Source organism: Balaenoptera borealis (assembly GCF_965194805.1).
Source record: "Balaenoptera borealis genome assembly, chromosome: 5".
Classification (NCBI taxonomy): Eukaryota; Metazoa; Chordata; class Mammalia; order Artiodactyla; family Balaenopteridae; genus Balaenoptera; species Balaenoptera borealis.
Genome location: NC_138862.1, coordinates 71,166,900 through 71,179,496, shown reverse-complemented (window position 1 = coordinate 71,179,496; position 12,597 = coordinate 71,166,900). Strand labels below are relative to the sequence as shown.

At 35.5% G+C, this 12,597-nt stretch overlaps 1 protein-coding gene across 4 annotated transcripts in view; it reads left to right on the top strand.

Moving 5' to 3' along the window:
- The window catches only part of OSBPL11 (oxysterol binding protein like 11), a 106,761-nt gene that overhangs the window by 28,698 nt on the left and 65,466 nt on the right, over positions 1-12,597 (top strand). For all 4 annotated transcript variants that reach the window (XR_014244749.1, XR_014244750.1, XM_082392328.1 and 1 more), the window contains exons 2-5: positions 27-95; positions 5,717-5,892; positions 6,757-6,836; positions 8,478-8,654. Coding sequence is in view for 2 of the 4 variants with exons in the window: in XM_082392328.1 (XP_082248454.1) it covers positions 27-95; positions 5,717-5,892; positions 6,757-6,836; positions 8,478-8,654 (502 nt within the window). In the remaining 2 variants the exon portion in view is untranslated. The remainder of the gene's footprint in view (positions 1-26; positions 96-5,716; positions 5,893-6,756; positions 6,837-8,477; positions 8,655-12,597) is intronic.

The following is a 12,597-nucleotide window of genomic DNA, read 5'->3' as shown; positions in this document are numbered from 1 at the left end:
GGCCCTTTCTGATCTTTTTGAAACAGTGATCACATGGAAAGTGTGTGTGGCTATTTAATGAAGTACACCAACCTTGTCACTGGGTGGCAATACAGGTAAGTGTGATTATTCTGTCACATCTCTCTCCCAAGAGACCAGAAATGGGGCTGATAATTTTATATTCTGATATTACTTCAGTACAAATATGGCTGGGAAGCATGTTAGAGAAAGATTTACCATGTTTTTTCTAAAAGTCTGATGACTTTCTTCTCCTTTTTAAGGGGTAGGAGGAGTTAACATCTGTCCAAATTGCAGCCTCCAAATGCCTCAGAAGTTAGAATCATTTGTCCACTTGCCTTATGCATACTTGCAGTGGTGAGGCTTTTAGGGTGGTTTGGAGACGGCAAAGAGATTTGTATTAGGTGCCTGTTCAGGATTCTCAAAAGTTCTCTGGGACCTTGGAGAGTTTAAATAACCAGCCGAAGGTCAAACAAGCACTCAATAAGTAGCAAAGCCAGCTATTTAGAATACTGTGTGGAATTGGTAGTTGTAGGGCAGGGGATTAAACTTCTTTTTTTATTGTGGTAAAGTAAACATAACATAAAATTTACCATTTTAAACATTTTTTAGTATACAGTTCAGTGGCATTAAATACATGCACATTGTTGTGCAGCTATCACCTTCATTCATCTCAGAACTTTTTGCATCTTCTCAGACTAAAACTCTGTACCCATTAAACAATATTTCCACATTTCCCCCTGCCCTGAGTCCTTGGCAACCACTATTCTACTTTCTGTCTCTATGAATTTGACTACTCTAGGTACCTTAATAAAAGTGGAATCATACAATATTTGTCCTTTTGTGATTGGCTTATTTCACTTAGTATAATGTCTTCAAGGTTCACCTATGTAGCGTGTGTCAGGATTCCTAGCTTTTTAGGGCTGAATCGTAGTCCCTTGTATGTATATACCACATTTTGTTTATCCAGTTATCTGTCAGTGGACATTTGGGTTACTTCGACCTTTTGGCTAATCGTGAATAATGCTGCTGTGAGCACTGGTGTACAAAATATCTGTTGGAGTTCCTGCTTTCATTCTTTTGTGTATATACCCAGAAATGGAATTGCTGGATCACATGGTAATTCTGTGTTTAACTTTTTGGCGAATCTCCATATTGTTTTCCATAGCAGCTGCACCATTTTACATTCCCACCAGCAATGCACAGGAGTTGCAATTTCTGTACATCTTCCCAACACTTGTTACTTTCTGTTTTATGTGGGTTTTTTTGTTTTGTTTTGTTTTTTTTAATAATAGCCATCCTAATGGGTGTTAAGTGGTATCTCATTGTGGTTTTTAAATTTACAAGTGTTAAAGCTAGAATTTGAACCCAAATAGTTCTGACTCCAAAGTCTATGTTCTTGGCATTATAACATGCTGCTTCTTATTCACTTGTCATTTGGAGACCTCTGCTTTTGGCTAGGTCAAAAGCATGATGGAATAACTGGAGCTGAATTTGCATTTTACCTTAAACAACTAGAAAATGGGACATAGTATATGAAAGAATGGTTTTCAGACTTCCAAAAAATAGTTGAAGCACTATGATGAACATGTGATTTATTAAAAGAGAAGGCAGTTTGGGCCATGTTTAGTTTGAAGTAACAGTAGGGCTTTCAAATAGGAGTGATATGCAGGAAGTTGGAGGTCATATGAGAGGTCAAAGCTGGATGTGAAAACATAGAAGGGAATCATTCCTGTTGAAGTGAAAAGGGTAGTTCTCTAAGGTTCTCAGTTTTTTTTTTTTTTTTAAAAGAGCAAAGTCAAGGGAGCCTTTTCATTTTGCATTTTCCCACCTCAGTTTTTATGTAATTTTTAAAAAGCTTATACATTTAAATGACATATAAAATATTTTTAAAAAAAATTTATGTCACTCTGCTTTTAGCACTATTCTTTGTTCTCTTTTTAAAAAGGGAAATAGGTTAACTTTTCTCCCCCATGCCATTCAACAACTTTCATTCATATTATATTATTGAGAAAGTCTCAGAAGTGGAACAGAGTAAGAAAGCTCCAAAATATACCCAAGCTTATAAGATTTAATATATGTTAATGATGGCATTTCAGGTCAGTGGCAACTTGAGACCATGGGGAGAAGGGGCAGGTGTTTGTATCATTGAGTGAGGGAGCCTTCCAAAAAGATCCATTGGCCACTGGTTGCCTGAGGAGTTAGCTAAGAGATCCAAGCCAAAGTTCCAGCTTAGGGAGGGGCACTGCCTCTGCCCATGCGATCCCTCCAGCTGTCTAAGAGGCCAGTTTTAGCAGCAGCAGGAAGTGGGGATGAAGACAACCCATCCCTGTTTGCCACTGAGAACACAGAATCTTTTACCAATTTGCCCCATCAGAGAGGTCTCAGCTTGTCAACTTGATTGCTGCAAGACCACTTTAGAAAAAAACTTCCATTTTCTGCCAACCTGGCTGGAGGCTTGTGGCACAGCAGAGATATACTGGGTTCTCAGCATGGAATGTGCAGATTGAATGATAAAAGAGGAACAGAAAGGTTAAGACCACGTTTAAGGACCTTAGGCTTAGAGCTCAGTTCCTTTGGCAGGCCTAGCCACTTTGTCCCTGTGCTGCAGATAAAGCTTAAGTAACAAGAGCACTGCACCTGTGCCAGATATTCAAGGCAGTTTCCCTGCAGTCCATTTCTGTTTGACTAAGGGCAACTTAGAGCAGCTTGGAGAAATCCAGCATGGGCGTACTCTATAAATAACTGCTTGCTTTGGAATGTAGTGCCCTAGGAATGAGCAAGACCCTCTCTTGAACCCACTTCCTTTCACTTTCAGCTCTAATTCCTGAAGATGAGATCACTTCCCAGTTGGCTTAGAAGTTCTATACATGCTCAGCACTGAAGTCTAGGATGGTCAGAGCAAAGCACATGGGTGCCTTTCCATCCAGAATCTTCACTAAAGTTGATTTTTGCCATCATAAGACATACTTCCAAGTCAGAATATTTTTTAGATTAAAGTTCCATTTGATGATACTTCACCTTAAGTTGTGGGCTATTCTGAAGATTAGTCATTTTCTCAAACTGACAGTCTTTGTTGTTTTGAAATTGCAAAAAATAAACAATTATTTAATTTTCCTTTTAACAACTTAGGTGACTTTTCTGCATGTAAAGATAGATGCTGAATCTTAAGTCTTTGTTTCTGCATTTCTTTAGCTTCTTGGTTAGGCCAACTTGATAAAAATACTATAATCAAGAGTCTCGTACCCTTCTGGGCAAAATAGCTTTATTAAGTTTTCTCACTATGTGGATTGTCTCTCTATCCCCAATCTACACATCTTGTAAAATATCTCCAGAGAAGTGGTGAAGGAAGAACATTTGGATTAATTCATGTATGATGAAAGACAGCCCAAAGTGCTCTGTTATTGCCAGTGGGTCCATAACATCATCTTGGTGTTAGAAAGATATTCAGTTATTGGCTCATTTCTATCATTTTACCAATCCCTCCTTTTGTATATTTAGGTGAGTACCTCCCATGTTGTAAATTTGCGGTAATGCTTTTGGGATAAGAAATATGTGTTCACAGCAAACTTGAGATTTCCAAACATGTTATTCTCTAAATTTTCTTTGAAGTGACTGCTTGTAAGAGAAGAGATCAGTCTTTTTCCTTTGACTGTTTGAAATGAATTGTGCTTATTGCTTAGAACAGTCGGAAGAGATTTCTTTCTTTTCTTGTTTCCTTCGTTCGTTCCTTTCCTTATTTCTTGTTTGTTTGTTCATTTGTTCCTTTGTTCACAGCTTTATTGAGATGTAGTGCCCATTTGAAGTGTACAACTCAATGGTTTTTAGTATATTCAAGAGACTGCTTTCTTGCCAACAGACCCCTTACATTTGCTTGCTGAATTTTTTGTAGTAGATGCATGACTTAGTCTGTTCAGGCTGCAATAACAAAATGTCACCGACTGGATAGCTTATAAACAACAGAAATTTATTTCTCACAGTTCCGGAGGTTGGAAGTCCATGATTATGGTGGCAGCATGGTCAGGAAAGGGTCCTCTTTTGGATCACAGACTTCTCATTGTATTCTCACATGGCTGTAAAGGGCCAAGGGAGCTTTCTTGGGTCTCTCTCTTTTTCTTGTTTTCTGGCCACACTGCTCGGCTTGCGGAGATCTTAGTTCCCCAACCAGTGACTGAACCCCTGCCCATGGCAGTGAAAGTGCCGAGTCCTAACTGCTGGACCACCAGGGAAGTCCCTTGGGTCTCTTTTATAAAGGCACTGATCCCATTCATGAGGGTGTTACACCCTTATGACCTGATCACTTCCCAAAGGCCCCATCTCTTAATATCATTACCTTAGGGGTTAGGATTTCCACATGTGAATTTTGGTGGGGACACATTCAGACCATGGCAGATTACTAAGGACACTTTATATGTTTTAGGAATTTAAGATGATTTCAGTGGCTATTTTTGTGTTGATTAAAATAATCCCTTCAAATCTTAGGGAAAATAATGTTAAACAGCCCTTTTAAAAATAGGCAAAAATGTGAGGGGCAGTTCACTAAGTAGAACTACAGATGGTCAATAAACACATGAAAAAATGTTTAACTCCTCTAGTAATTAAAGAAATGGAGGTTTAAAGCTCTCAAAGATATTAAAATTAATTTATCAAATATCATCAGAATATGTGAACATAATTTTTAAAATCACAAGCATGCTAAAAGACGAATGAGAAAAACAATAGTCTTGCTTTCCCGTCTCCCTTTTCAGGCATCCGCTTTCGACTTGTGTTTTCTTCTCATCGTTTCTTTTTCTTTCCCTGAATAAAAGGCTGATTCCATTCTCTTCCAGTTTGGTATGGTTGATATGGTTGCCATGTTGCTTAAGACAATATCTTCTAGGAACTTGAACTGGATCAAATTGTCTACCTGACTCTATTACGGAACACACTAACATGTAGAATGCCAAATTGCTCTAAACCCAAACATTAATTTTTTGAAATAGAAACTTTTTAGGTTTTTTTTCCTAAAGAAAAGAACTATTGCACTACTTAAATTGGAATCTGAATTAACATATTTCCTAAAGTAGTTAATCTAAAACCAAATCAGAACATCAAATTCTTTTCCAAAGTGTATCAGTATTTCATCATTTAGTTTCAAGTTCCTTGTTTCTGCATCTCCAGTTGCAGCTTTTTCATTTTTAAAGAGGATAAGTAATCTTTAGTTGTAACCTATTTAATGTTACGTTCACAAAATCTTAATACCTTGGCATTATTCTTATTGTTTATTTCACTGATTAAATCTTAAATCAGATTCATTTCTTACCTAGCATTTGTTGACTTCAGAGCTCATGCTTTGATTTGTTTCCAGTGAATTTTAAATAAAAATTCTCACTACCATTTGTCTTGGGCAACTTACCCTCCCTGTTAATGAATTCTGGAGAGAAATCTTCCTCTGAAAGGATACTATATCTTTGTTCCTTTTTGCATTGTCTAGTATACCTCTTCCCTATTAAATGCCTCTTTCACAGCTGAAGGTTTTATATCTTTTATTAAACTCATTCAATTTTTCAGTAACATTTACTGCTAGGAAATTCAATCTAGTGTTTCCAAGTACTTCTTGAGATGCTTTTGAATTTTATTTAATAGCAAAAACTCAAAAGTGTGTGATTAAAATTTGGTTTGCTTTAGTTTGACTAGGGGAAATATTTTAAAATTATGACCTTTTTTAAAATCATTACAGGTTTTTTGTTTTAAACAATGAAGCTGGGCTATTGGAGTACTTTGTGAATGAACAGTCTAGAAATCAAAAACCCAGAGGTACTTTGCAGCTTGCAGGAGCTGTAATATCACCCAGTGATGAGGACTCTCACACCTTCACTGTAAATGCTGCCAGTGGGGAACAGTATAAACTCAGAGGTATGACTGAAATATGAGAATTAATAGTGTGATTTTCTTCTTCCTTGAGAAGTTGGTATACTTCCCTGCTTTCATTTAGGTTTTGGAAATAGAAACTGCCGTCATTGATGATATAGACACCATATTTTAAACCTTGGAATTGCTTTAAGGATTTATGAAATCTGTTTTAATTAATGACTTTTTTTAAGTGGCACAGTGAACAAGTCTGTTTAAAATTGGGCCCTCTAAAAATTTGTGTAGAGGAAATCCTGATTACTGAAAACTCTGAAAACATAGACTTCTTTAAATTTTTTTTATGTCTTCCATGGATTTGTATTTTACCCCCTTTCTTGATTTGGTTGGTATGCTCTCTTTGTGGTTTTTAGTGACTAATGTACATAATTGAGATTTATTAAAATGCTCGTATTCATTAAAATAAAGTATAACTTCTGATTAGATACATTTAATTTGTATATATAAAGTTTCTGTTTTTTATTTAATTAACACACATAAAGTATAACAATAACCCTAATTGAGCATGCTTCTAGAGATCTGAAAGAATATACTGAGGATACATTAAATGCTTAATAAAGGTTATTTCTTTAAGGAAGAGCATATTTTTATGAGAAAGTTAAGACATGTCATATACCCACCTAGCTGCATGTAATTTATCCTCCTAATGAAATAGCCACATCCAGCTATGGTGTTACCTAACAAGGTTGATGCTTTGGCCTCTTTCCTACCTCCCTCTGGTCAGGGACATTTGCTCTAGGGAGAGTAAGACCAATCCCTGATTTTCAGTGATCTATTCTTCATGCTATAGACAATTAATTGTATTCTAAAAATAAATATAAAAGTGAATAACTTGTAGATACTTTTTATCAGCCACAGATGCTAAAGAGCGACAACATTGGGTTAGCAGACTTCAGATATGTACACAACACCACACTGAAGCTATTGGCAAGGTATGTGGATTCATATACGATATTAATGCACAAAAATGGGAAAAGATTTTTAACTTATTTTTTTATATTTTAAAATTGAGGTAGTATTCACATACCATAAAATTTATCCTTTTAAAGTGTACAATTTCATGGTTTTTAGTATATTCACAAGATTGTACAACTGTTGCAACTATCTGATTCCTGAACATTTTCATCACCTTCCAAAAAACCCATATCCATAGTCACTCCCTAGTCCCCTCTTCCCAGTCCCCTGACAAACACTAATATAATTTCTGTTTCATTGGATTTGTTTATTCTGGACATTTCATATAAGTGGAATCATACAATATGTGCTTTTTTGGTCTGGCTTCTTACAATAAGCACAGTGTTTTCAAGGTTCATCCATGTCATTGCATGTATCATACTTTATTCCTTTTTAAGGCCAAATAGTACTCTATTGTATGGATGTACCACATTTTGTTTATTCACCAGCTGATGGACATTTGGATTGTTTTATTTTTTTTTTCGCCATGCCGAGTGGCTTGTGGGATCTTAGTTCCCCAACCAGGGATTGAACCCGGGCCCATGACAGTGAAAGCGCTGCGTCCTAACCACTGGACCACCAGGGAGTTCCCTGGATTGCTTACATTTTGTGGCTGTTATGAATAATACTTCTATGAATACTTGTGTTCAAGTTTTTGTGTAAACACATGATTTCAGTTCTCTAGGTTACTCCTAGGAGTAGAATTACTGGGTTATATGGTAGTTCTCTGTTTAACTATTTGAGGAACTGCCAAACTGTTTTTCAAAGCAGTCAGACTATTTCATGTTCTCACCAGCAATACATGAGGGTTCCAATTTCTCCACATCCTTTCCAATACTTGTTGCTGTCCTTTTTTACAATTATTATGGCCATCCTAATGCATGTGAAGTAGAATTTCATTGTGGTTTTGATTTCATTTCTCTAATGACTAATAATGTTGAGCATCTTTTCATGTGCTTACAGACCATTTGTGTATCTCCTTTGAGGTGTTTTATTTTTTAAGATGAAAAGGAGGGTCTCAGTACTTGAAATCTGAGGTTAGAAATGTCTAAAAAATAATATAGGGAAGCATAGTTAAAGGATTCCATACCTACTTTTCTTTTTCTTCCTAGTGGTTTTTCCCCATAGCTAAATTTTTTAAAGTTGTGATTTAGGCCTATAGTCTGAAATCCAGCATAAAAGCTTTATTTGTGCTGCAAGATTCTAAGCATTGGCAGTGACCAGAAAGTGCTAGTTTGTTTCAAAGATACTTGAATGTTACATTAGAACATTTATTATATTGAGTATTGCTGAGTATATTTTTTGCTTCAATCATGATGTTTAAAGATCTGAAATTAGAAATTTCTTGTTATTCTAATACATTCTAACGTGGATAAAAAAAGTTCTTGACAGCACACACCTGGAATTAATTTTCTAACTACGTTACCAGTTTACTATGGGATGTGTGAAATACTTAAACTTTGAAGGATTTAAACTTTATCATCTTCAGAGCTATTCTTGTAGTCAATTTTGAGGTTAATTTTATTTTTAAAACTGTGTGTAAAAGACTCTAGTTTAGTATAGGTTGAGGGTTAACCTAAAGTTTAAAAAAGGAATGATTTTCTTTGTTTGTCTGATAGAATAATCCTCCTCTGAAATCACGGAGCTTCTCACTTGCATCTAGTGGTAATTCTCCTATATCCCAGAGGAGACCCAGTCAAAATGCCATTTCCTTTTTTAATGTTGGACATTCCAAACTACAATCAGTGAGCAAAAGAACTAACTTACCTCCAGACCATCTTGTGGAAGTCAGAGAAGTAAGTATGAATTGAAATCAAGTTAAAATGCATAAAATAATCTTAACTGCTTGGTTTTGACACACAAAAATTTTAAATCCTGTGTCTTCTGAGGCCCTCAATGTTTAAGTCTTAAAGAGTCCCTGATTCTTTAGGTGTCCTAAGTTTCCTCAAGTCTGTCAACTAGGTTCTGTGTACACTGTCATCTTTCAAAAGTCTGCATCTTTCATTTCTCAAGTAAGAGTACAGACTCCATTAATGTAAAATTTATGATCAAAAGGGTTATTAAGCCTAGTGGAAAGACTATATGGTCAAACAACTGACTATTTTCTTTAACTGGTACATGTAAATGGAGAATTTCACACACACACACAAAAATAGAATAGTTAAATCCTTGATGTTGCCTTATCTCACCATTTTCTTCATTCTCTTTCAAACTGAGTACCAAATAATTCTAGTTAATAAAGGATGCAGTTGTTAGGTTCTTAATAGTCCGGGTGTTTTTTACTGAGTTAATTTTGGTAGAGCTTATAAATATCTGTGTAGTGAATTGTGAAAATAGTATTATAAATCACACCCAAATGATTTAAGGCAGGAAGCTGGGGAGAATGTTCCCTCTATCAAGTTATTTTGGTTTGTATTTATAGATGAAGAAATTGAGATTTAAAGAGATGAAGTAACATCCTTGAGATAAACAAACAATAGCTTTGACTCACTTTTTAGTCCTGTTATAAATAAGTGACTATTATAAATACCTTTTTTCATAAAACAATACATTTTTAGTATTTATGTTGATGATATTCAATCTGTTGATAAATATTGGTGTTTCTGTCTTAAGGAAATCAAGGTACTGATATATTAATCTACAGTGAAGGAAAAAGAAATATTAAAAGTGGTTAAGATAAGGGATAGAATAAAGAAAAATATCTAGGGGCAGACTTGTATCATAGTGTGTTCCTTAACCCTTAAAAATTAGGCTGCCATGAAATTTTTGGAAATCTTTGATCATGGCTAGTGATGGGAGCTTGAGGGTTCTTCAGAGATGCTGATGATGTTCTGTTTCTTGATCTGGGTGTTGGTTACATGGGTGTGTTTGGTTTATGAAAATTCGTCAAGCCTATATACTTGTGAGAAGTGTACTTTTCTATCTGTAATACTGTATATCAGTATATATACTTCAGTAAAAGATTCAAAACAAGCAAAACTCATGTGAAGTTGTCATGAATTTTGGTGCACATTTTCACGGAAAAGGAACCTTTTTGTATTTGAGATTTTAGCTATCTGTGGAGACCTCTACTTGGCTGTGCTTGGATCTTTAGGACCTGCTGTACTGAGACTATTGTCATATCTCAGCTTCTCTTCTACTGTGATGACTTTAATCACCCACGCTTCTCTTTCTTGCTCTAATGGTTCTTTTGTTATTCTCACACCCAGGGGTAATTTCTTACAGTACCCACACTATAATGTTCTGTGATTTTAAATATACCTTTCATATCATTGTGATAGCATGTTAATGTTTAGCATGTAACTCTGACACTTGTATGTAGAGAGTGTGTGTCCCCAAAGTTTCACAACTACCTCTTTAGGAAGGACAGGTATTTACTTACAGAACTGACTAATTTAATGGCAGCTTTCTTGAATTATGACGCCAGTAATTATCGTAGGATTTGAGGGTTGACCATTGTTTGGCAATCTCTGTGCCAATGCCACCTACAAAAAAAAAAAAAAAAAGTTTTAGTTGAGTGTCTGTGTCTTCACTAGGTTGATGTTTTTGCTTTTAAGAACTCAACAGGTCAAATTATAAAATTATAACTCTATTAGGAACATTCTGTATTCCAATGGAATAATTCTATTTGTGAGAAAATAGTACATTTGGAGAGTTTATAGCATTTTTTGTCCTTCAGACAAATATTTTTTAATGTTTTTATTTTTTAATAAATTTATTTATTTTATTTATTTATTTTTGGCTGCGTTGGGTCTTTGTTGCTGTGCACGGGCTTTCTCTAGTTGTGGCGAGCGGGGGCTACTCTTTGTTGCGTTGCGCGGGCTTCTCATTGCGGTGGCTTCTCTTGTTGCGGAGCACGGCTCTAGGTGCGCGGGCTTCAGTAGTTGTGGCATTCGGGCTCAGTACTTGTGGCTTGCAGGCTCTAGAGTGCAGGCTCAATAGTTATGGTGCACAGGCTTAGTTGCTCCGCAGCATGTGGGATCTTCCCGGACCAGGGATGGAACCCATGTCCCCTGCATTGGCAGGTGGATTCTTAATCACTGGGCCACCAGGGAAGTCCAAGAACACTTTTTAAATGCTTACTTTGGACTAATTTTAAATTTACAGAAAAGGTGCAAAAGTAGTACTGGGTTTCTATATATCCCCCACCTAACTTCTTGTAATGTTACCATCTTTCATAACATAGTATCAAAACCAGGAAATTATATAGATACAATACTGTTAACTATAATCCTTATTCAAATTTTAACAGTTTTTCTACTGACATTCTTTTTCTGTTTTAGGATCCTGTCCTAAAATGTTGCATTTAGTTGTTGTTATTACTACTTAGTCTCCTTCTGTCTGTAATTGTTTCTCAGTCGTTCCTTATCCTTCATGACCTTGACACCTATGAGGATCCAGTTATATTTATTTAATGTTCCCAAATTTGCATTTATCTGATGTTTTCTTATTATTTGAGTGAGATTATACATTTTTGGGAAAAATACCCTAGAAGATATGTATCCTTAGTGCCTATATCAAGGAGTTCATGATGTCAGTATGTCATATTACTGGTGATGTTGGCCTTGGTCACTTGGTTAAGGTAGCTTCTACTGTACAGTGGATTTCTCCACTGTAAAGTTGCTGTCTTTCCCTCTGTAGTTAATAAATATCTTGGGGAGGTACTTTGAGACTATGCAGGTCCTTTTTCTCTTCAAAGACATTGAGAAAACTTTTGATACCACGCTGACCTATGGTTCCAGGTAAGAGTTCTCAAGCTTTTTGTGGTCTTGGGATCCCTTTCAGTCTTAAAAATGATTGAGGACCTCAAAGAGCTTTTGTTTTACGTGGGTTAAATTTACCAATATTTACCTTATTAGAAATTAAAACAGGTATTTTATTTTATTTATTATTTTTTATTAGTTATCTATACATAGAAACAGGTATTTCAAAAATACTTGTTTTAAAATTTTATTTTAAATGTTAAATGTTAAGTGTTTTATTTTAAAATAAAAATTAATAAATTCATACATGTTAATATAAATTACATATTTTTATGTCAAACAACTATTTTTTCCCAAAACAAACAAAATAATTGTACTCAATTTATTGCCATATGTAGTTTTGGTTGAAATACGTGAAAAAAAATTTGGCCTCACACAGATACGTGGTTGGAAAAAAAGAGGAATATTTTAATAGCTTTTTAAGATAATTGTGGCTATTCTTCTCTGATACTCCACCAAAACTTGACAGTGGCAGTTTCTTGACAGTGGCAGTTTCACCAAAACTTGACAGTGGCAGTTTCTTCTCCACCAAAACTTGACAGTGGCAGTTTCTTAAGTGTTAGATGCAGTGTGGAATCTAATATATATCAGTGAACTTTTCATATTCTGTTTCATGAAAATACATTGGTTCATCTTGCACTTTGAACGGATCTTTAACCTATGCACAATTTTGTAACACTATGCATTAGTCATTTGGAAAATATTAGTTCAGAGTTGTGCAGGTCTTACAGATGTTGATACACAATATCAAAAATTCACATTCATTAAGATCCCCACTAATCTCATCAGAAAAGGCTTTCAGTATTGGAAACCTGTCAAGCTCATGGTAACTGACATAGGTTTTCCAAGATTGTAATTTCATTTTAAAGCTCAGATTTTATAATTGGCCACAAATACTGTCAGTTGTTTTTCTTGAAGTGGCAAGTCATTTTGTTTAATTTGAGATGTCTACCACATACCCCCAAGCCTGAAGAGC